General features: G+C 40.5%; 1 protein-coding gene across 2 annotated transcripts in view; it reads right to left on the bottom strand.

Annotated features, from left to right (window-relative positions):
- Positions 1 to 23,853, bottom strand: part of ARHGAP28 (Rho GTPase activating protein 28) — a 62,310-nt gene that overhangs the window by 15,237 nt on the left and 23,220 nt on the right. The window contains exons 1-5 of one of the 2 annotated variants that reach the window (XM_083518658.1): positions 13,964 to 14,239; positions 4,928 to 5,130; positions 2,862 to 3,079; positions 1,911 to 1,998; positions 540 to 697 (exon numbers count right to left, since the gene is read on the bottom strand). In XM_083518658.1, the coding sequence (XP_083374784.1) occupies positions 540 to 697; positions 1,911 to 1,998; positions 2,862 to 3,079; positions 4,928 to 5,096 (633 nt within the window). In that variant the 5' untranslated portion in view covers positions 5,097 to 5,130; positions 13,964 to 14,239. Of the gene's footprint in view, positions 1 to 539; positions 698 to 1,910; positions 1,999 to 2,861; positions 3,080 to 4,927; positions 5,131 to 13,963; positions 14,240 to 23,853 lie in introns of those variants that run through there. The other variant, XM_083518657.1, reaches the window with a different exon arrangement.

Below are 23,853 nucleotides of genomic sequence, written 5' to 3'. Positions count from 1 at the left end.
TGCTTTGACTTTATTAGGCATTTCTTTTTAACAAAAAGAAAAGGAGGTGATGAAGTGGACTCAAGGAAGAAGTAAATGAACAGATTATCTCTTGTCTTTTGTAATTTGCTCCTGAGGCATACTTCTGTCAGGGGCAATGCTTCTTTTGTTCCAACATGAAAATATTGTGAGTCGTCCAAAACAAGGCAAGTCCCAGGGTGGGCAATTTTGGTAGCTTCATCTATGCAACTTGTTACTCACCTAGAAACCATCCCCAGTATTCCAGCAGTTATTATTATTATTATTATCATTGTTGTTGTTGTTTATAGTTGTAAATCACTTTATACAAAATAAGAAGTCTCAAAGCAACTTAACAAGATAAATACCACAGATAAAACTGTCACAACCATAACATTTAAAACAAGGTCTGCTCCCTCACACAACCCCCCCAAAAAGACACACAAGGTACTGTAATCTTTTTTTAAGATAGCCATTGTAGTAGAAAGCAGAAACCAACTGAAGGATTAAATAATGTCAAAATAGGAAGAGCTTCAACTTACAGGCAAGGAAGATTCATCCTTTCTTAATCTTTGGTTTTTGTGCCATTCTCTGTGCTTTGGAATAACCACAATTGATTCGGAGAAGGAGACCTCAAAAGATAGCTCTTCTTTCACCAACTGACTGTCTTTCTCGAATTCACATTCTAGGCAGCTACCAGCTAAAAATAAGAGATATTTTTAATGAATACTGTGTTCTCTGTGGAGGAATAACAGAGAAAGAAAACTGCTAGCCACTGAGAAAGCAGCAATCATTCCAGTCAGAAGACCTTTAAATTGGGGTGGGAAATGGTTAGCTCTCCATTGTTGCTGGACTCCAACTCCCACCAGTCCCAGCCAGCATAGCCATTGGTTAGAGATGAGGATATTGTAGTCCAGCAACATCCGGGAGAGCCACAGCTTCCTCACTCTTGTTTTAAACCATCAGTGTTTGCCTATAGTGAAGGCTAACTATAGATGGAGGCCATTTGCAGATTCACAAAAGACTTGCATATATTTGTAACTGAAATCTCCCTTCCGTTCTTTACTGAGTTTCTGATGCAGACAAAGCATCTGACAGTGAAGAAATGGTGAGGCACTTAATGGCTTATTGCTATGGCACTAGCGATGAAAGCAACACCTGGGTAAGGGAATTCCAAGAAATGCAATTCTGTGCATCCCCCTTGCGAAGCATGGACTAGAGCATTCTGCACACCAGCACCATTAGGTGTAACCTAGATAATTCTTTGTGCATTACCGAAAGAGAGCCCAGAAGAATGCTGTTCCTGCTATTGCTACCACTGAGCAATGGAGCAAGATAACCCCATTTCTTGGCTTAGTGTTAACAGCATTAGCAGTGCATTATCCAGGGACGTAAATGGCTTGGCTAGAGCAGTGGTAGCCAAAGTAGTTTTCTCCAGATGTTGTTGAACTACGATTTCAACAAGCCACAGCCATATGCAATGGGCATTATAGGGCAGAACATATGAAGGGCATCACACTGGCTACCCCTGACCTAGAGAGGAAGAGATGAGGAAAAGGAGTGGAGAAAAGACGGAAGCTGTGCTGTTATCAGAAAGCTGCATGTGCTTTTCTCCCCAACACTGAAATAATGGAACTAAAAAGTGCTTGATTTTAGCCGGATTGTGCCCTTTGTCATTTACAAACACAACCTATATTAACTGAGATTAGGCCATAAGCACTTTGCCAATGGAGTACCTAATAAAAGCACAAATATTTTGCTCATTTAGTACACTGACAGTGGGTTTCAAACCAGAAGTCCCAGTGAGTTTGGTAGGGCTTGCTCAGAGATAATTATGAATAGATAATAGCCTATAAAATAAGGCAATGCTACCATGGACCAAGAATCCCCGTGTTTGTTTCGTGTGTACTTACAGTTAACCTTCTCCCAACCTGGTTTCTGTGCAGGAAGTTGGATGCCATTGGTTGCAACAGGTGACACTGGTATGGCCTCGAATGTGGGCTGAGGACAAGAAAGCATAAGAATTATTAATACAAAGATGCAATATGAAGTTTGTGTCAAGTTTTATTTTTGTTCTATGATTTACTTTTTATGGGATCCGTTATTATAGATATCAGCACCTAATGGGCACCTGGGTGGTGGTGGCAGCTGATTATTATTTTTTTATGACATGCACTTCCTTCACCCATGAAAGTGTGTAGGAAGTGCTCAAGTACACTCTCTGTGTGTGACTGAGATGAATGCACTTGGGCACAGAGAACAGGGTCTGTGTGTAAGTGTGGTCTAGGTGAGGCAGAGATGCACTTGGGCAGAGGAAGGAAGTTATATATGTGTGTGAGTGTGAAAGAGAGGGGACAGAAGGCGGTGGGAGGGAAGTATATGTGGTCTGTTATGAAAGGGACAGGTGTCTGTGGTGTGCATGTGAGAGAGATGCATGAGTGTCTGGGGTCTGGGGTGCACTAAGCACCAAATAAAAAAAGAAGAGAGGAGAAATTGGCAGAATTACAGGTGCAATGCATCAGATGAATCCATATCACAAGGGCAGGTGGAAAGAAGTTTGCCTCTGTTGCACATTATAAGAATATTTTTGTTTATGCTACTAATTACCATCTTTACATAGTCTTCTAATGTATGGACTCTTAAACAGAGACAGGTTATACAAAGCTAAGCAAACTGATGCAGCACTTTTTCCTGGAAAAATGTGCATTTGCTTAACTTGCAGGTTGGAAAATTCAAGGTGTGTTTTCAGTGCGTTTCCTCAACATTTAGGTGCCCACTAGTATGCCCAAAGGCCCTTTAAACCGAACCCTTATCCTTAATAAAAGACAGTTCCAACAATTTCCAGTAATAAACATACTACTTACAGGAGTGTCATGAATACCAAAAATATCACGCACATCTCTGACTGCGTGTTTATTCTTCTTTCTCATGGTTTGAGTATAGGTGTTATATCTCCTTTGCACTGCTGCTGCTTGAGTGCGGGTCAGAGTGGACAGCAGTGCTTCTCCATCTTCCTCTTCAGAGCCTGATATTAATGTAGACAGACCGACATCTTGCAACCATTCAGCTTCCAGCTCCCCTTCTGTGGAAGAGTAGGCATGTGTTAATATGGCAATAAGGAGTGGGAAAGGGAAGCAGCAGCAGCAACAGCACAAAATTCCTTAATAAGTTCTGCTATTCAGAACATCTGGCTTCAAATCTGCATGAGGCAGTTGATCCTCAGATGGGGAGCTGGGCCCCAATGGGCAATGGAAGCCTTGAGAGAGTAGGTAAGCAGAGAGTGTTAAGATCATTGGGGGGTGGGGTGTAGGATGTATGGGGAAAGAGGGTGATGGACATTCCATTGTGCACATGAAACTCTTTCCACATACACAATGGCCGTGCAGAACCCACAGTTTTATGGGGGAAAGTAAAGAAGTGACAGACATTAAAAAAGGAAATTAGAAAATCATATCCCAGCCAATTCTTAAGCCTCTCAGAAAATGTTGGACTAGTCTTGCAGACACAGACATAGAAAATTAAATTGCCATCTGCTCCAAGAAAGTGAAGTTTTCCCTCTCTCAGCCTGAGAGAATGCTTCCTCGTAATCTTTATCAACACAATCTCAGTATAGCAGCATGACCAACTCATTGATTCGGCCCCTGAGGCCAATGAAACTGTATGCGTCTTCTGAAACTGTTTGGAAGACCACAAACAGGACTAATAACTCATTCTCCTGTCTCCAAGCTGATATTTAACCTCCAGGTCGCCTCAATGGCACTTTCACATACTTTTTTTTTAAAAAAATACAATATATAAAGGATCTCTGTTTGGGATACATTTAGAGCCTGGGCTAATCTAGGCAACGTTAAGTACTTTAAAACCTGCAACGCTAAGCAGACTTGCTAGGAAGTAAGTCCTACTGACCTATGTGGGAGTACTCAGAAATGAACACATTTTGGGTCATTCTGCCTGCTTCGCTGATTTCAGTGGGAGAGTTCGAAAGTTGCTTAGCTCCAGGGAATTTACTCCACTTGAAATCAGAGGGACTGAAAAGATGACCTTAATGCTGGCTGGACAGTTGCCAAGATTTTGAAGATGCTACTGTTTAAAAACACGAGTGAGCCAATTAAGGTGCAGCCTTTGATGAATTATAGGGCAAGTTTATAAAATTACACAACTTGTATGACTATAGAGAAGATATTTAAAACTTTTAAGTTTTCTTTTTTAAAAAGAAAATATTTTCAAAAAACTGTTAACTCGCTACCCTACAAAAACCTGAGTTTGTATGAGGTCTTATTCACACCACGTTTAATTAATTTATTACCTAACCAGTCTGCCCACTATAGAGAGAGAATGTGAGATTAGTTTAAAATGTTCCAGATGTCAAAGGACTGTTTAGCAGATCAATATTTTTTGGAGGGGGGGATATATCCATGTGGTTGCAATGGTGAAGGATAGGACTGACCTACCTGGTGTTTGCCTCCCTCCCTCCTCTCTTATGGCACAGACTGTGGCCCATACTGTCACAGGTGGATGTGCCCAATACATGCGCCACTCACTGAACATCTGCATTTATCTTAAATTACTACACCTATATTGTATACACATATAACATGCAGTCCACAACGCTGTGAAATTTACTACTGGTACTTACTGTATAGATTGTACCCAGTTCTTTGTGTAAAACAGGGAGTTTTTCAAAGAATTTGCAATTCTAAAGCAGATGTAATGGGTTGTATTTAATGTTGTGCTAAGGACATCATTCCACCAGCACAAGCAGTTCTTGTGCATGAACCCTCTCCTCCTCCTGCATGCCCTTTTGGGCATTTTCCTGTGTCTCTGAAGCAGATTTGGGGAGGGCGCTGGTGGAGAGGGGGCAAAGTCCCATTTTGCCAGCACAATGTAAGGCAAGCACATGTAAGGATGTATTTGAAGTGTCTATACACACCGTCTGGAGCCTTGACATCTAATAGGGTTTGCTCATCTTGCCTATCTTCTGTGTTCTCTTTGATATTTTCTACCTCACACCAGAAATCTTCCATGGAAGTGCTGTCAACAGAGGCTTGAGAATTGGAGCGGCTGTACACTGGAGGCCGCAAGGATTCATTGGACAGCATTCTGTTAATTCTTTGGCATCGAGGAAGAGATTTCCTGTAGAAAGACACGGATTAAAGAATTTAAAAAATCACAGAATCTTACTAGTCAAGTTTTGAGTGTATTTGCAAAGACTTAACAGCATAATCCAAATCCAAGATCTGCTGGAATGAGTGGGTGGAGTAGGTGGATCTGGGGCTCCCCCGGCTTAGCCATGGCTATGCCATTCTTACATTCTCAACCCCAATTCAGCAGGAAGCATGTAACTTCCTCAAACCAGCTGAGCGCTTATGCTGGCTGAATCTGAAGCCTCTCACAGCCACTTATCCTTTGTCATACCATCAACCAGGAAGCTTCAGCCTTAAGCAGAAAGCCATCTTCCTGCTTGTTTGTTGTTTGGCTACACATAGCATGAAATCAATATCTGCTTAATTTGCGCCCATAGGTTGGAAGAGGTTTTTTTCAACCTTTAAAAAGGTAAAGATAAAGGTAAAGGACCCCTGACAGTTAAGTCCAGTCGCAAATGACTCTGGGGTTGTGGTGCTCATCTCGCTTTACTGGCCAAGGGAGCCGAAGTTTGTCCGCAGACGGTTTTTCTGGGTCATGTGGTCAGCATGACTTTAGCTGATGGCTAAAGAGAATAAGGAGCATAATCATAGCTGTCGTTTCCCTTTTCTAAAGGAAAATTCCCTTATTCTGAATAGGATTCCTGGCAAGAAAAGGGAAAAGTTGACAGCTATGAGCATAATATGGCTTGCTTGGATTACATTTTCTGTCAGTCACTGTGAAGGAATTAGTTTCCAGCCTCCTAGAGGGAGAATACTGACCAAGAACCTTGCCATCCCTACACCTCACACCTTCATCACTTCAGTTAGCCCCAGCTGGTGATGCACACTCCCATATTAGGCAGAAAGAGTTTATAGTCCCAGCAACAGGGTGTTCTTCCAACCATATAACAAACACAGAACAGATTGTGTAATGCTAGCAAAATCTAAAATAACCAACAATATTAAACAAATCTATGTAACATACTCACAGGCAAAATCGCACCTACTCAACACAAATTTAAAATATAAAACACATCAGTAATCTCTAAATTGCAGAAGTATTTGCAATTTGCTCAAAATAATAGGTGAAAGCCAGACACATATTCATTAGTAATAGTGGCATGACTCTAAAACCATTTTATAAGGAGGTGTCCTATTGACTGAAATAAAGATTATTTCTAGTTAATATTTTTTTCAGATAACAGCCTAGGGCAGCTTCACTTTTACACTGATTTTTATTTTTCCATGAAGAAAGTTAAACATGTGAAGCACATTAACATGTGACAGCATTGTGACAGCACTATAAATGGAACTGTGATAGTAAGCAACCTGTGTCGCTGAGCTTCACATTTAATGTGTGTGTATTCAGCTTTACGTCCAAGGCAAGGAAGAGAATTTTTTAAAAAGGGGACAGAAAAGAAAAATGACTTTGGCAATCTCACCAGCCATTGAACCCCATACAGTACGTGATTTTGCCTTTAGGCACCACCCCCAGAACATAACCTCTGTATAAGTTTTGGGCTTGCTGTATAAGAAAGTGAAACTGTTGCAATTCAGCTAACCTGGAATTTATCATTAGTCTATTAATTCAAAATGTTTGGCTTATTCCATTGACCTGACCTACCTTCCAACTGCTGTGAAGTTGATCACACAGCCAAAATCAGTTTGAACAGCTCAACATGAGATCCGTGGGGTTCAATTTTAAGCCAGATGCATTCAATAAAATATGTGGGAAATATATACTGTAGAATGATGCTGTCTGGGTAGGATGATTGGTGGGGTTGAGAACTCCCCCCAGTGTAAAACAAACACCACCATGCAGTTGCCATTTGCCAAGTGTTTATTGCATATGCAAGGTTCGAAAATGGTTCCAATGCATCCTGATCTTAGATTAACTTCATCCCAGAAAAAAATTGCAAAAGAAAAGCTCCCTGGGAAATCATTTTGTTGGCAAAGAAAGATCATAAGCTTCATGGACCATTATGTTTCCATTAGTAATGGAATAAAACAGGGATTAGTTATTTTCCTTGCTGATACACATAGATTTTTACCATGTCTCTGCATAATACTGGTGCAACATTTAAAAGTCGATCAGACACATTGATTGTTGTATAGGCTTTATCAATCTAATTAGCAGTTACATTCATGTACTCAAAGGCTAAATAAATCATACTACACAAAGAGCTAGTTTAGTGACACCTAATCAGAGGCTGAGTAATGATAGCAGAATGACTGTGCTTTCCATTCAATTAAGCGATGCATAGCAAAGAATCCACAGAACAGAAGAGCAGCAACAGAACCACATTGTAGTTAACAGACATATTTAATCCTCGTTTATAGAGAGGGTTCTTATTTGGATAGCAGTGGATCATTATGTGCAGGCACTGAGTATGAAGCAGAATAATTAGTCTGGGTAAATACTGAAAAGGCGTAATTTTAAGATGACATGCAATGCTTTTTTTACATTTACTGTAACTTTAGAATCAATCGTATATCATTACATGGATAGGAAGCTCCAGTAATCATGAAAGTTTGCCCCAAAGCAGTTAGCATAAAGGAAGTAGGGCCTTTAATTTGTAACCAGGCCCGCTTAGTTGACTCACAAAAGCCCTACAACATTATCTATTCAGTCAGCATATTAACCAATAGATCTGCCACATACTCAGTCATGTCATCTAAGCCAGCATTGGCTACTGCTGATTCACAGAGACTCTCGAGCAGAGGCATCTCCTATCGTTTCCTAACTCACCTTCTACCCAGAGAATCCAGGAATTGAAACGGGGTACTTCTGCATACAAAGCATATGCACAACTATTGTGTTATAGTCCAATTGCATTATAAATGCTCAGAACTGTATCATCCGGCTTGTAACAACTCACATTTCAAGCTGAAAATTCTACCAAAGATCCTGAAGACACCAGGGAGTGGATCTGGGTCCTTCTACATGCAGAGCACGTTCTCTATCACTGAACTATGGCTCTTTCTACAAATTAAACTGAATAATTATAGTAAATATGGACATCTAGTAAAACTCTGTATTTGTATGGCTACCTGGTAATTTCCTTGGAGTTACCTATGTCATAGCTGTTGCCTTAATTTTGCTTTATTGGCAGCTTTATTGCTGCAGAAAGTAAAGCCTAATGTCTCTGAGAAAAGCTATCTTGATGAGCAGCCAGGATAAGCGAGGAGCGCCGTTTCATCCACAAGTGATGAATCTTGCTTTACACCCATTATGTTCACCCTGCCTCTCTGGGATGCAAGCCTGAGCAGCGTGCACATGTGCTCATGTACACAAAAATGAGGAAATGGCAAGTTAGGAGTGCAATTACATTAGAAGATAAACACTGTAGAACAAAAAAGCCCACTATTCTACGTCACAGCTCACCTGCCTCAGTTCTTCCTTTCATCGACTTAGAAATCATTCACAGGTTGCATTTTTAAGAGATTGAGAAACTTAGAATATGATGTTATATTGGTTTCAGGTGGAAAATCTCATTTGTGCTTCAGCATTGCTTGAAAACTGTTGCTGCTTCTGACATGTTAATGTTTCACTAATCACTCTTGTATGAAAGCCAGAGAAGTCTTGGACATAGAATATGAAACAACCACCACCCCACAATTAAGTGATCACAGTGGTCACAGACGATGCACTACCAAAACATACCAAGGAATGGGCAACTTGGTGTGTGAATGCAACTGGTAGTTGCTAACTAGCAACCAAAACATCTATTTTACGTCTCCCAGAGCAGGGAAGCTGAGGGCAGCCTCAGCTTCTCTTGCTCTGGTTCTCTGTGGTCCAATCTTTTTTGTTGTTGTTGTTGTTTAATACAGAAAGTTTTGCCTTACAGCAGGTGGGAGTAGTGTGGGAGAAAATGCAGATATTGTACATCATCACCTGCCTTCTTGGCACTTTTCATTGTATTTTCAGCAGCCCCACATTGCTACATAGTGATAGGTAGACAACTGACCTGGTGGTGTTTGATAAGGGATACTCATAGGTTACCCACTGTTTGTGTTTTAATTGCTTGGTCAATTAAATCTGCATTAATTTGCATATGGCCAACTGTTGGGGGGGATGCATACTTCCCCTTATTCCTCACGTTCCTTATAACCCCATTTGACTGTTTTGACCTGCAGAACTGGCACTGTTACAGGTTGCAAATAATACTAATTCCACCACTTGAAAGAAATCAGTCTGATACTATGGAACTCCCTGATTGTTGGCATCAGGCAGACAACTTTGCTGTACTCTTTTTGCTGCCTGCTTTAAACATTTTTGTTTATGCAAGCCTATCCATACATAAGTCACATGTGTTTTATTTCTTTTTAGCTACTCTGGATTTTAATAATCATTTGAATATTATAAATACCTATTTTAACTAATAATTTTAATGGTTTTATTTTTAAAAAACTGTGGAATGGTTACAGGTTTTTTTAAAAAATACAATCAAATGGTATACGCATTTTGTTAAAGAAAATAATTTGGATAATCATGCACATGTATACTTCAGCCACCAACTTAAAAGAGTCGTTCCCTTATGTGTGACGGAATATTTTTTAAAATATGCTGTTTGCTGCTATCTTTTTTTTAAAGTTCTTATACATGTAAACTTTTTAAAAAGTTAATTCTGCTGCTGTCCGATTAATCAGGGATCCCGATTAATCAGGGATCAATTAAAGGCTTTTAAATTAATCCGACTTGCACCCCTAGTACTTATATTACTTTGTGTAGCTATGATATACTGGAATATTCCATTTCTCAGAGTATACTAAAATACACAGGTGTATAATATATACCCAAAGAGGGAGCAGGGAAGAATAGTAAACACTACTGTCTGAACCAAGACTAAATTAAAATTAGTACTAAAAGCTTACAGATGGATAAATTGGTGGACTTAAACCCTGAACAGTATTGAAATACAACTAGACCATGCAGCTCTGTGATTAAGAACTGGAATAGGATAAGGGTTTGGATGCATACATTGAAGTTGCCACATGAGAAGATGGATCATATCACACTTGCCGTAAAATGGAAATATATCTAATTCTTTGTATTCAAGGACTTCTAGTGGTGTCTGAGGGAGGTACTAATATCTCTAGCAAACACTATGTACTATTTCCCATTTTTGCCAAGGCTGCAGTCTGCACTGTACAGCCTGCAGCATCACTAAAATCAAACAAGAGTAAAAAAACAGCAGCTGAATCGGCAGGGTGGCTTTGAGCAGCGCTTTGCCAGCAACTCACATGCTGCTATACAAATTATTTATAACAAGTACAAGATACAGTTGCTACCGCAAACTTAAGAAACCTGGAAATTGGGAGAAGCTTAAATAATTCAACAAGCAAAGAAGGAAGGGAAGAAAAAGCCAGATGTCATTTATACTGGTTTATTTCTTCTTCTTCTTCTTCTTCTTCTTCTTCTTCTTCTTCTTCTTCTTCTTCTTCTTCTTCTTCTTCGTCGTTCTTAAATGACTACTTCTGAATCAAAGACAACATAAATGTTTTGAACAGCCACATGGCTTCTTGTGTTGCACAAGGCAATGTACTAACTTTGTGATTAATCCCTTGAACAGGTGCAGGAGACATGAGTGAAACACGCTTATCTCCAATCTAATGCTGACAATATGTTTTAGGAAACCATGGGCAGTAGAGTAAAGCCTTATTGCTACTCGAGGTATTTTTCTCCTTGTTTCAGTTCCATGAAAGAGTAAACAACATTGTAAGAGCAATTCACAATGCATTATTCAAAATGTGTGTCTGGCAAACCTTGCATATCAGAGAGTTATAAGCAGTGTTTTTTTCTAAAAAAATGTTTAGGGGTACTCTCACTTTCCTACTCATATTGAAATAGTGCCCCTCAATGTGGCCAAACTTAGATTCACAAAATGTTTAGGGGTATGCCTACTCCTGCCCTCCCCCTAGAAAAAAAGCACTGTGTATAAGTAACCACCTTCAGATCTAAAGGCAAGGGAGGCATAATCCAATTATTTACTTAGAAAATGTATAGCCCACATTTTGGTATAACAGTTCTCAAGGCAGAGAACAAGAAGAAAGCTTAAAAGCATCAGAAAATATATAGAGTAGAGCAATTAGACATCAACCATGAAAAGCTTGTCTCTAAAGCCTAGCAATATGACAAAACTCAATGTGCAATTGCTTCCATAATTTGTTCAACACCCACAAAAAAGCCCTCGTCACACTAATGTGACAGAAAATCAACCAGTCAAAAACTTACAGGAAATCATTCCCTCAAGTGGACCTGGTTCATAAAGGGAAGCACCAGCACTTTGAATTTAGCTTGGTGCAAGCTAGTAGTCACTGGAGCTCACAGAGGATCCATGTTTTACGCTCTATGTGACTAACACCACAATACATTAACATGGCCGCCACATCCAGCACCTGTTGCAACTTCCAAACAACTTTCTTTCTTTCTTTTTTAAATTTGCACATGGATTGTGTTACAGTGGCCTAATCAGGAGTATATCAGAATATGCAGCACATGGAGCAAATTCTTTCAGGAAAAATCATTGTCAAATAAGTCATGGCTGATAAAAGTGATTCAATACAACATCCTAAATACCATTCCAAATGTGATGCCCAGTGGAATGCTAGTTTCACATTTACTTACGCTGAGCATCCAGATATTAACTGCAATAAATACAAGACATTGCTTATAAAGCAGCATAGTAAAGTGTTATTCTTCACTGCTTGGCTTGCCATATTAACTTGTAAAATTGTCTGGAGAGCGCTAGAACCATTTGGTTGTTATTATGTACCTTCCTGGTTTTTTTGTTAGAAGTACAACTTGAGCTTCAATTTATTTATTTTATTTATTTTTGAGACATATAGATTGCTTTCCAAACAAAGTGCTTCCCAAAGGAATTTATAAAAAACATACACAACAAATCGTCAGTGTACTCCTTGCCTACTATGGAAAGACTTGGTTACCGATGATTCAAACTTTAAAAGGGATTGTTTAAAAATGATTTAAAATGTGTATGTTTAAAATGTTACATTAATAATAATAATAATAATAGATGTATATGACAACCCTCTGTGGCATTTAATTGGCTGTATATATATATATATATCTGTTCAGGTGTTGCTCCTGGGCAACCTTTGATGTGTGCATGTCACATGCACTGGAGGATAGCGGGGTAGAGACAGAGACAAAAATGGGTGGCACTAAAGGAAAAGGAAGGCAGGCCAATGAATGACATTCTTGCCTTTGTACTGTAAGCTGCATTCCAGCCATGTAAAGTAAGGTTTCAGTACAAACCTTTCCACCCACCAAGCAAGAGGAGTTGTCACAGTCCAATGGCACATTCCAGGGAATATAGCCTGGGGAAAGAGGTTGTGGCCTGGGGATATTGTGTGGCTTATTGTGAGACCCCAACACTGAGATTCAGAGAGCTGCATTGTTCCCAGGGCCTGAGATAGCTCACCCCTGGTTTAAGTGATGACAAAGAGCATCAGAATTTGAAGTGTTTGGTAATTACCAGATTCTACTAGTGAGTCCTCACTCCTTTTTTGTATAGGTTCTGTATACTTTCAGTCTCACTTTAACCACATTAGCCCTGTTTGTAAGCATTCTTTAGCCTTCTCCTCCCATATAAGCAGCAACTCTCAGAATTCTGCCCTTGTGCACTTCAGCTGCTACTTCATTTTCCAAGATGCAAGCAAGCAAGGATGGACTGCCAGGCTGCCCAAAGGGGTAGCTCTTCCAGAACCTCTGCTGCTCTCTATACTTGCAAAGAAAGGGTTAACAAGAGCCCTTTGTTTGTGGCAAAGGGAAAATCCAACATAGCTGATGCTCCACTGATCAATTCAAAATATGCCTCCTGTTCAGAATTGGTTGCCTCTCAGGATGATACAGTATGGGTGCACCAAGCATCTGTGATGCATTATGTGATCAGCTGCATGTAGATGCTCTACTCTAAAAAGGCTGTTAAAAATTAGGATCCTTTTAACTTTGCAAGGTTTCCCCTTATGCATTGATAAATCCCTTATATGAGCAAATATTTTATGGATGATTTCCCATATTTCGAAGGTTTTCTCGCTTCTCTCTGTCTCTCTCTGCAAGCACTCTAGGAACATAAGCACAATAAGTGGTTGTAATGCTATCTTCCCATGAGCCTCCCAAATTGTTTATCCTGGCTTTTACTGTAATGTAGCTTTTAAAGCCCACTTCCTACTGAAATGCATGTTAGGCAAGGCTGTCATTTATGGTCAATCCGTTCAGTCTAGATTTAAACAGAATTTTTTAGTATCTTCCTGTGCAAGTACAGGCTACATCTGCTAAAATATTATGATGTGTTGCATGCTTTTAATATACTATATTTGACATAATATTGTTCTGTATCTAACATAAGAAGAGCAGGAACAGTTAAGGCAGTTTTAATCTCTTGGATTTTACATCCTGGGGTGGGTTTCTTAGTTTCTTAGAACATTCATGTATAACTTTAAGGTTTAAGCTTCAAAACTTTCTTTAATTAGAATAACTGTGATATATATTAAATTTATTGAATTAACCATAATTTCTGTCAGGGGTTTTGAATAACAAGTGTGTTTGATCCAAACTAATTACACTGTACTTAAGTCACACTGAAATCAGTGTGAAATTTTAGCCATAGCTTAAGTTCCTTCGATTTCAATGGGAATTAAATGCAACTAACTTAGTCTCAGTATACATTGTACTGTGGTACTAACATTTTTTTGCCCATATTGCCCATCAAGACGATTACATACATGCAGATATCTTATCAATATATAACAAGGATTTTCAACCCATAAATAAAACCCATAAAGAAAATAATGACTCTTCACAAATATGCAAATCTTACCTTTAGCCGATCCAAGTTTCAGTGAAGATATATTAAAGATGGGAGTGAGAGAGAACAAGTTTTGCCATAACCAAGTGACAATAGAGCCTTCCTTAAACAAGCATTTGCATTCTGAGTTTTCAAAGCGTGTTGAAAATGAGATAAAATAAAGCTTTGTGCTTCTAGTCTTGAAAGAATAAGGAACAAGAGAATTGCTGGTCCTTGAGGGAAATAGACTATCACTGCACAGTGACTATTTAGGGTTTCATGCCTTTAGGACAAATGCTTGGACTCTGTTTTCCTGTTTGTGTCAAGACTTAAAACCTTTCATGCACTTCCCAAGAAAAGAAATGAAAGCTCAATCAGCCGCTAGTAGCCCTGGAGATTCATAAGAGCCCCTGTTGTGAGAGTGAAACTAAGAGACAAAAAATGATTTGTTTCTTTTCCACTAGAAGGCTATAAGTCATTTGCCATTAACTTAAAAAAAGGAAAGGAAAAAAGAGAAGAGAGGAATGAAAAAGGCTCTTTGTATTGACACTGCCTTGTCCAGACTGCTAGTACACAATGCAATATATAAATAAATGAAAATGCACAAAACATTTAGAAAGAACTTTTAAGAAAAACAAACATTTACCATTATGGTTTGGGAAAGTCTCCTGTGTAACAAGGTGGATCTTTTAACATTTGCAAAAGAGTTGGAATAAGATTCGTTTCACACAATAACCACAGAGCATTGGACACCACTGTAGCTAAAGGGATCAGGGATCCAGATTCCATCAGTGGCAGTTATAATATGTGTAAATTAATACAGGGTTTTGGGAGAGTACAGAATTCTATGTGTTATATGCATAGCATTTTGATTTTTGGAAACACCCTCAAAAAACGCATGAACTTTCTGAAAAGATCAGCAAGTAGTGTAACTCCAGCACATCTTGAGAAATCACATTACATTAGCCGTATTTTTAACACTAAAATATGACATAGATATATGAACAACAACAAATGTCTAAATAAGACATCTCAAAGGGAATTTTGTAAAGTAAAAAAAAAAAGCCATACAATTTCGATGGTCTCCTTCGAAATTTACTTTTTGAAATGGTAACCCTAGTGTTGACCATTGTATGTAACTGAATTATGTATCCAGAGAACATAGAGAATAATAATAATAATAATAATTTATTATTTATACCCCGCCCATCTGGCTGGGCCTCCCCAGCCACTCTGGGCGGCTTCCATAAAAACCAAAAATACAATAAAATATCACACGTTAAAAACTTCCCTGAACAGGGCTGCCTTAAGATGTCTCCTGAATGTCAGGTAGTTGTTTATCGCCTTGACATCTGCTGGAAGGGTGTTCCACAGGGCGGGCGCCACTACCGAGAAGGCCCTCTGCCTGGTTCCCTGTAGCTTTGCTTCTCGCAATGAGGGAACCGCCAGAAGGCCCTCGGCGCTGGACCTCAGCGTCCGGCCAGAATGATGGAGGTGGAGACGCTCCTTCAGGTATACTGGACCGAGGCCGTTTAGGGCTTTAAAGGTCAGCACCAACACTTTGAATTGTGCTCGGAAACGTACTGGGAGCCAATGCAGGTCTTTCAAGACCGGTGTTATATGGTCTCGGCGGCCGCTCCCAGTCACCAGTCTAGCTGCCGCATTCTGGATTAGTTGTAGTTTCCGAGTCACCTTCAAAGGTAGCCCCACGTAGAGTGCATTGCAGTAGTCCAAGCGGGAGATAACCAGAGCATGCACCACGCTGGCGAGACAGTCCGCAGGCAGATAGGGTCTCAGCCTACGTACCAGATGGAGCTGGTAAACAGCTGCCCTGGACACAGATTTGACCTGTGCCTCCATGGACAGCTGTGAGTCCAAAATGACTCCCAGGCTGCGCACCTGGTCCTTCAGGGGCACAGTTACCCCATTCAGGACCAGGGAATCCTCCACACCTGCCCGCCTTCTGTCCCCCAAGAACAGTACTTCTGTCTTGTCAGGATTCAACCTCAATCTGTTAGCCGCCATCCATCCTCCAACCGCCTCCAGACACTCACACAGGACCTTCACCGCCTTCACTGGTTCTGATTTAAAAGAGAGGTAGAGCTGGGTATCATCGGCATACTGATGAACACCCAGCCCAGACCTCCTGATGATCTCTCCCAGCGGCCGCATGTAGATGTTGAAAAGCATGGGGGAGAGGACAGAACCCTGAGGCACCCCACAAGTGAGAGCCCAGGGGTCTGAACACTCATCCCCCACCACCACTTTCTGAACACGGCCCAGGAGGAAGGAGCGGAACCACTGTATAACAGTGCCCCCAGCTCCCAGCCCCTCAAGATGGTCCAGAAGGATGCTATGGTCGATGGTATCGAACGCCGCTGAGAGATCCAGCAGAACTAGGAAACAGCTCTCACCTTTGTCCCTAGCCCGCCGGAGATCATCAACCAGTGCGACCAAGGCAGTTTCAGTCCCATGATGAGGCCTGAATCCCGACTGGAAGGGATCCAAATGGTCCGCTTCTTCCAGGCGTGCCTGGAGTTGTTCGGCAACAATAGAATAATGCCAAGAGAATGGTCTGAAGGCACATGACACTCCAAATATCCAAATCTTGTTGATGTCTACCAGCAAATTGTCACAGAACTGAGGCCTATTTGATAACTTCTACAATTAATAACTACACACAATCAACACATCTTACTGTAATAGAAGGGATACTGCAAAGATATTTGGTGCTTACTGAAATGCTCTATGGTGTTGAAATCAGGTGCTCTGATGTGAACTCCACTGAAGTTTTGGAAACTGTGTAGATGATGATGATGATGATTATTACTATTATTACCACCTATACTCTCTACCATCAGGAATATCAACAGCTCTTCTTTGTACAGAATCTGGGTGGCCAACAATTAAGGCAAGAGTGAACTGCGCTCAGTTAAAATATTTTGAAAATTGCTACTATGCTACTATTGCTACTATACCATTGAGTGCTGTGTTATATGGAGTTGAAAGATAAGCACCTCTGGAAAGCAGTTTGTTAAGATCTGTAAGACTATTATTAATTTCCAGAACTGAGCTCTGCTTTGATCTTGAATAAGTGTCAAGTAAGGGATTGGCACTTCTGGATAGAATTCAGAAAAGGGACGCCAATTTTCCCCCTTGGTACTCACTCTTAAGAACAGAGCATTGCAGAACTGGTTCTCTGACCAACCTCTCACAAATTTCCTTTAGAAATGCAGTTATTGAGCTGTGTTTCCAAGTGATGCTCACTGCAGTATTGGATGGCTCTACAACAAAGTCCCATATGCAGACAGACTTTGTCTTTGTCGTCAACCTCAGATGGAAGACATCACTCATTTTGTTAAGAGACCCAGAGATCACTTTCTGAAATCTTTGTTCACACAAAGAAGTAGGCACACCCTGGCAAAAATGATGAGGTTCTTTTGAGTGACAATAATATCACGGATCTAGACTTCCGGAGGCGGCGCGTTCGGTAATGGCTGCCTGCTCCTGGTAAGGAGAGGGAGCTCCGCTGAAAACGGGTCGTCCGCTACGGCGAAGCGGAGACCCACTCAGGAAAACCACAGGGGGTAAGAGCCTGTGGTCCCGGGACCCGGCGGGTGCCAGAAGCAGCCTCTGAAACGTTGAAGGGACCCCGTAACGGGGCTCCGGATCGCGGAGGGGGTAGCGGCACTGAGGGTCGTTTCGCAGTCAGCGGAGCGAAGCCGCGCTGCTGTTGCCGATCAGCGCTGACCTTTCTTCCTGAAACCTTCAATTTCGGAAAACAACAACCCGTGAGTAATTGGGACTTTACAACCTTAAGATCCTTAAGAATTTCAAGATTTTAAATTTGGCTGAAAGCGGAGTGACGAGAAACAGGAAGTCCGTCTTCCGGCAAAGCTTATAGATCAAAGGCAAAGTAACTGACAGGCTGGACGCAATGAATAAGGATTTTAAAGTGGAAGCATTATGCGTCTGACAGTACTGAGGCTTGAAATGAAAGGCAAGTTTTTTTATTAATTTATTCTACAGTGAGGAAGCAATTTGGGAACCTTCTCCTTTGGTGGAATTTAAAAGTTCAAGACCCAGCCTCGGGGTGGCAGGGGGAAGAGAATTTCTTTTGTGGATACAATTTATAAAACTGAAACAGATACATAGAGGCAACTTTGGACTAGATAACTAAGTAACTGTATCCTGCACCTTGAGAGGTGATACTTGTGACAATTTCGGAAGGGCTCTGCCAGTGGAAAAAGTTTTAAGGACTATTGGAAAGTTGCAGGAACTTTAATGGCGACCATAACTTTTTTCCTTTCTTTCTGAACTCCAACTTTACTCCCTCCAACTGCACTCCCTCTAGTGGAGATTGGGATTTACAACTTCTTGGGAACTAACTTTGTTTTGTCTCTCCGCTGTTGTTATCTACACTGAGGTCTGTCCTTCCCATGGAACTTTTGACAGCTTGACCTTGATTCATAGACAGGTGGGGAATGAGTGGCCAACCGAAAACAAGATCTGCAAAAGCGAAAGCAACAAAAGGCCAGCTTGTGCAAACAACTCTGACTTCTCAGTCACGTAGATCATCAGTCCCCGCTGTACTGAAGGGAATTGAACTTCCAACAGTAGCTGAATTGAAGGGAACTGAATCTTCAACAACAGCTGAACTTAAGGAAGCTGAACAACCAGCAACAGAGGATATGGCTGCAGGTGGATCTGATACTCTTATGAAGGAGATGCTTCAACAATTTGCGATTTTAAATAAGAAGGTTGATGACCAAACAGCAAAAATTGACTTAGCCACATCCTCTATTACAAAGCTATCGGAACAAGTGGCACAGCACTCACAAGAAATTGGGAATCTAAAAGACGCTACTTCTGAGAATCGGAAATTGGCCGAAGCCGCGAACGAAAAAGCTGACCGAGCAATTCAAAAAGTGGATGAATTGAAAGGAGAGGTAAGGCCACTACATAAGCACATCAGTGACCAGCAGGCCTACCTGTCTATGGTGGAATTGAGAAATAGGGAAAATAATTTAAGATTACGCTCTATCCCAGAGATTGAAAAAGAAGATTTGATTGGTTTCTTGACAGCAGAATTCTCCAAATTTTGGGGAATAAAGGAAGACGAAGACTTTAAAATAACAACGGCATTTAGACTGGGAAGTGTTACCAGAAAGGACAGACCTAGAGACTGCCTGATCATCCTAAAGACTAAACAGGAGAGAGACAAAATACTTGACCTTCATTTTAACAAATCACTGGAGATCCAGGACAGAAGAGCGGAAATTTATAAGGACATACCAAAACAGCTACTGGATCTCAGAGCTATCTATACTGACCTAGCAAGACTTTTGAGAGGCAACGGAATACCTTACAGGTGGGAGTTCCCACAAGGTCTATCATTTAAATACAAAGGAAAGAAGGTTAGAATTAAGTCTAAAGAGGACAACCAGAAGTTCCTGCACGACAACGGAGAAGATCTTCAGAAGGGAACAGCAGTCCCTTGGCCTCTGCCACAGCCTGGACTGGAACCAACACCATCTCCTCCCTCGGATCCGGACAAAAAGGAGGACACCCCATAAAGAGCAACAACAGATCGATACAGGATGTCTCTGCAGCTGTATAGCTGGAATATTAATGGCGTAAATTCCCCGGAAAAACGAAAAAAGATCTTTCATATTTTGAAAAAAGAAAATTTGGATATAATTTGCTTGCAAGAAACCCACGTGACTAGGCTCCACAGGAAGGTATTAATCAACAAAAGACTAGGCCAAGAATTTATTTCATCAGACAAAGTAAAAAAGAGAGGCCTGGTGATCTACGCTAAGGAGAACTTAGCACCGAAATTCTTGTTTAAAGATGAGCAAGGGAGAATCTTGGCAATTGAAATACAATCTCAAGGAGAAAAAGTTTTGATAGTAGGAATCTATGCACCAAATGAGGGGAAAGCAGAATTTTACAAGAAGCTACATGAGACACTACTGGACTATCTGGACTATTCAAACATCATTATGATGGGAGACATGAATGGGGTGGTCTCCACTTTGATGGATAAGTCACAAAACCAAATAACTAAGGACGGCAGACTACCGAAAACCTTTTTTGAACTGACAGACAATGTGGACTTGATTGACATTTGGCGGGCAAGGAACCCCCTAGGTAGAGAGGGAACTTTCTTTTCTGAGGCCCACTCATCATGGACGAGAATCGACCAAATTTGGACAACTAGAGGGCTGGCAACGAAGACTACAAGAGTGGAAATCTGCCCAAAGACTTGCTCCGACCACAACGCCCTGAAAATGGAATTGAGACTTACTCCAGCCGGTTCCTTTAGATGGAAAATGAATGACACCCTCTTTAGAGATCAAGAGATCGTAAAGAAGGCCCAAAAAACTTTAAAGGACTATTTTGAAATCAACTTGAATACTTCAGTGGAAAAAAGAACAATCTGGGACGCTAGTAAAGCTGTAATGAGGGGGTTTCTGATACAACAAAATACTATCAAGAAGAAACTCTGGAATGGGAAGAAGGATAAAATATTAGAGAAGATAAGTGATGGAGAGAAAAGGTTAAGATCTAAACCAAAATCTAAAGAGATCTTGCGAGAAATTAAATTCCATCAGGCACAATATTTGAAATTGATAAACCAAGAAGTGGAATGGAAAATTAAACAAATGAGACAAAGATCTTTTGAGTCAGCAAATAAATGTGGGAAACTGCTGGCATGGCAGTTGAAGAAAAGACAGAAATTAAACTATGTTACCAATCTAGAGGTGGAAGGGAAAAATATCCAGAAACCAGGTGAAATTAGAAAGTGTTTCCAGAAATATTTCAAAAAGTTGTATAAACAAGGGCCTGAGGATGTGTCTGAGATTGAACAATTTCTGAAACTCAATGGCTTACCAGAATTGTCTCAGGAGAAGAGATCAATTTTGGATTGTAAAATAACACAACAGGAAATTGAGGATGCCATTCAGAATATGCAGCTGGGCAAATCCCCAGGCCCAGATGGACTTACCTCCAAATATTATAAGATATTAAAAGACCACTTGACTTTACCATTAATGGAGGTTTGCAACCAGATTATGGGGGGAGGAAGGGCACCGGAAACGTGGAAAGAAGCTTTCATCACATTGATACCCAAAGTGGAAACTGAAAAGACTCAACTTAGGAACTACCGTCCCATCTCACTCCTAAATGTGGATTACAAAATATTTGCAGACATTTTGGCAAGTAGATTGAAAAAGGTTTTAAATGAAGTAATTCATAAGGACCAAGCAGGCTTTCTTCCTGGCAGGCATTTGTTTGATAATACTCGGAATATTATCGATATTCTGGAACTTTTACAAACAAATATTAACACTAAAGCAGTGCTAATCTTTATTGACGCTGAGAAGGCCTTTGACAATATTTCTTGGAAATTTATGAAGAAAAACTTGGAAGGGATGGGAGTGGGACGAGGGTTTGAAAATGGTATAGAAGCAATTTATTCAGAACAAAAAGCTAAGTTGATAGTGAACAATGTGGTGACAGAGGAGTTCCATATTGAAAAAGGAACACGTCAGGGGTGCCCCCTATCCCCCCTACTATTTATATCAGTCCTGGAGGTTTTGCTGAACATGATTAGGAGGGACCGGCAAATACAGGGGATCACGGTCGGAGTGAAACAATATAAACTGAAAGCATTTGCAGATGACTTAGTAATAACATTACAGGAGCCAGAATCTGGTACAAAAAGAGTTTTGGAACTGATACAAGAATTTGGTCGGGTGGCAGGATTTAAGTTGAACAAACAAAAGACTAAAGTTTTGGGGAAAAACTTAACGCCCTTAGAAATAGAGGGGTTTCAGAAGGAAACAGAGTTAGTTGTGGTTAAGAAGGTGAAATACCTGGGGGTAAACTTGACGCCTAAAAACTTGAACTTGTTTAAGGACAACTATGAGAAATGTTGGGCAGAAGTCAAGAAAGATTTGGAAACATGGTCGAGACTGAAGCTTTCCTTGCTGGGCCGAATTGCTGCTGTTAAGATGAATGTTTTGCCAAAAATGTTGTTTTTATTTCAAACCTTGCAGGTCGTGGACAGAATGGAATGTTTTGGAAAGTGGCAGAGGGACATCTCAAAGTTTGTCTGGCAGGGCAAAAAGCCCCGAATAAAGTTTAAAATACTAACTGATGCAAAAGAAAGAGGGGGGTTTGCCCTGCCAGACTTAAGGTTATACTACGAGGCGGCAGCCTTCTGCTGGTTGAAAGATTGGATTTTATTAGAGAATACAGATGTCCTAGACCTGGAAGGTTTTAACAATTCGCTAGGATGGCATGCTTATCTGTGGTACGGCAAGGCAAAAACGCATGGAATGTTCAAAAACCATATTGTCAGGAAAGCAATTTTCATGGTCTGGTTGAAATACAAAGACTTACTGGAAAGTAAGACTCCGAGGTGGTTATCACCAGTGGAGGCTAAGGCGTGGAAAAAACCCAATATGGAGACCGGCTGGCCGAAATATTGGGAACTAATAGAAAAAGTTGGTGACAATTGGAGGATGCGGAGCTTTGAAAATTTAAAAGATAAGGTGCAAGATTGGTTTCACTATGCCCAAATTAACGAGGTTGTTAAGTTGGATAAAAAAATAGGATTCCAGGTGGAAAAATCGAAACTTGAGACAGAGTTGTTAGAACCAAAGACCAAGGTTTTATCGAGAATGTATAACTTGCTGCTTAAGTGGAATACACAGGATGAGACAGTTAAATCAGCCATGATAAAGTGGGCTCAAGACATTGGTCACAATATTATGGCTGAAGACTGGGAAAGGTTATGGACCACCGGTATGAAATTTACGGCATGCAATGCCTTGAAAGAAAACATTATGAAAATGGTATACAGGTGGTACATGACCCCAGTCAAGCTTGCTAAGATATACCATTTGTCTGATAACAAGTGTTGGAAGTGCAAGGAAGCTGAAGGAACATTCTTTCACCTTTGGTGGACTTGCCCAAGAGTGAAGGCCTTCTGGGAAATGATCTACAACGAGTTAAAAAAGGTGTTTAAGTACACCTTTCCTAAAAAACCGGAGGCCTTCCTCTTGGGTATGGTCGGCCAAAAGGTCTTAAAGAAGGATAGAACGTTTTTTATGTATGCTACCACTGCAGCAAGAATTTTGATCGCCAAATATTGGAAGACTCAAGATTTACCCACGCTGGAAGAGTGGCAAACGCAACTGATTGACTACATGGAGTTGGCCGAAATGACTGCCAGAATCCGAGACCTGGGAGAAGAAGCAATGGAGGAGGACTGGAAAAAATTTAAGAACTATTTGCAAAAATTTTATAAGTTATATGAATTATAAATTGACCATAATTGGAAATGTTAGCCCCAGCAATGAGAGCGCAATATTTATGAAATTGGATAACAATATTGAAGGGATCAAAGTTTAAATGTTAAAAAGGATAATATATTTTGTTTCTAGAATAAATGGACAATAAGGGATTTAAACTTAAATTGCTATCAAAAGTACCAAAGAAACACATGAAACAAGGTTACAATTTGCTGATAAATTTATTGTCGGGAATGCTTTGTGCGGGAGATGTGGGGAAGTTCGATGGAATGTTGAAACAAGCTGTTGAAGGGTTATGATTCTTTTTACTTTTTTTCACATCTTTTGTTTTTCTTTTTTTCTTTTTTCTCTGGTTGTTTTCTGTATGTATCTGGAAAAATGTAATAAAAACTATTTAAAAAAAATAAAAAAATATCACGGATCTAATACGTGTGCTGCGCTGGCTCGCCAGATGCGGCTTTGTCACGCTGGCCACGTGACCCGGAAGTGTCTCCGGACAGCGCTGGCCCTCGGCCTCTTAAGTGAGATGGGCGCACAACCCTAGAGTCTGTCAAGACTGGCCCGTACGGGCAGGGGTACCTTTACCTTTTTAATATC

Source organism: Podarcis liolepis (assembly GCF_965112155.1).
Source record: "Podarcis liolepis genome assembly, chromosome: 8".
In the NCBI taxonomy this organism is placed as follows: Eukaryota; Metazoa; Chordata; class Lepidosauria; order Squamata; family Lacertidae; genus Podarcis; species Podarcis liolepis.
Note: the sequence above shows the minus strand (reverse complement) of the source record. Positions and strands in the feature narration are given on the sequence as shown.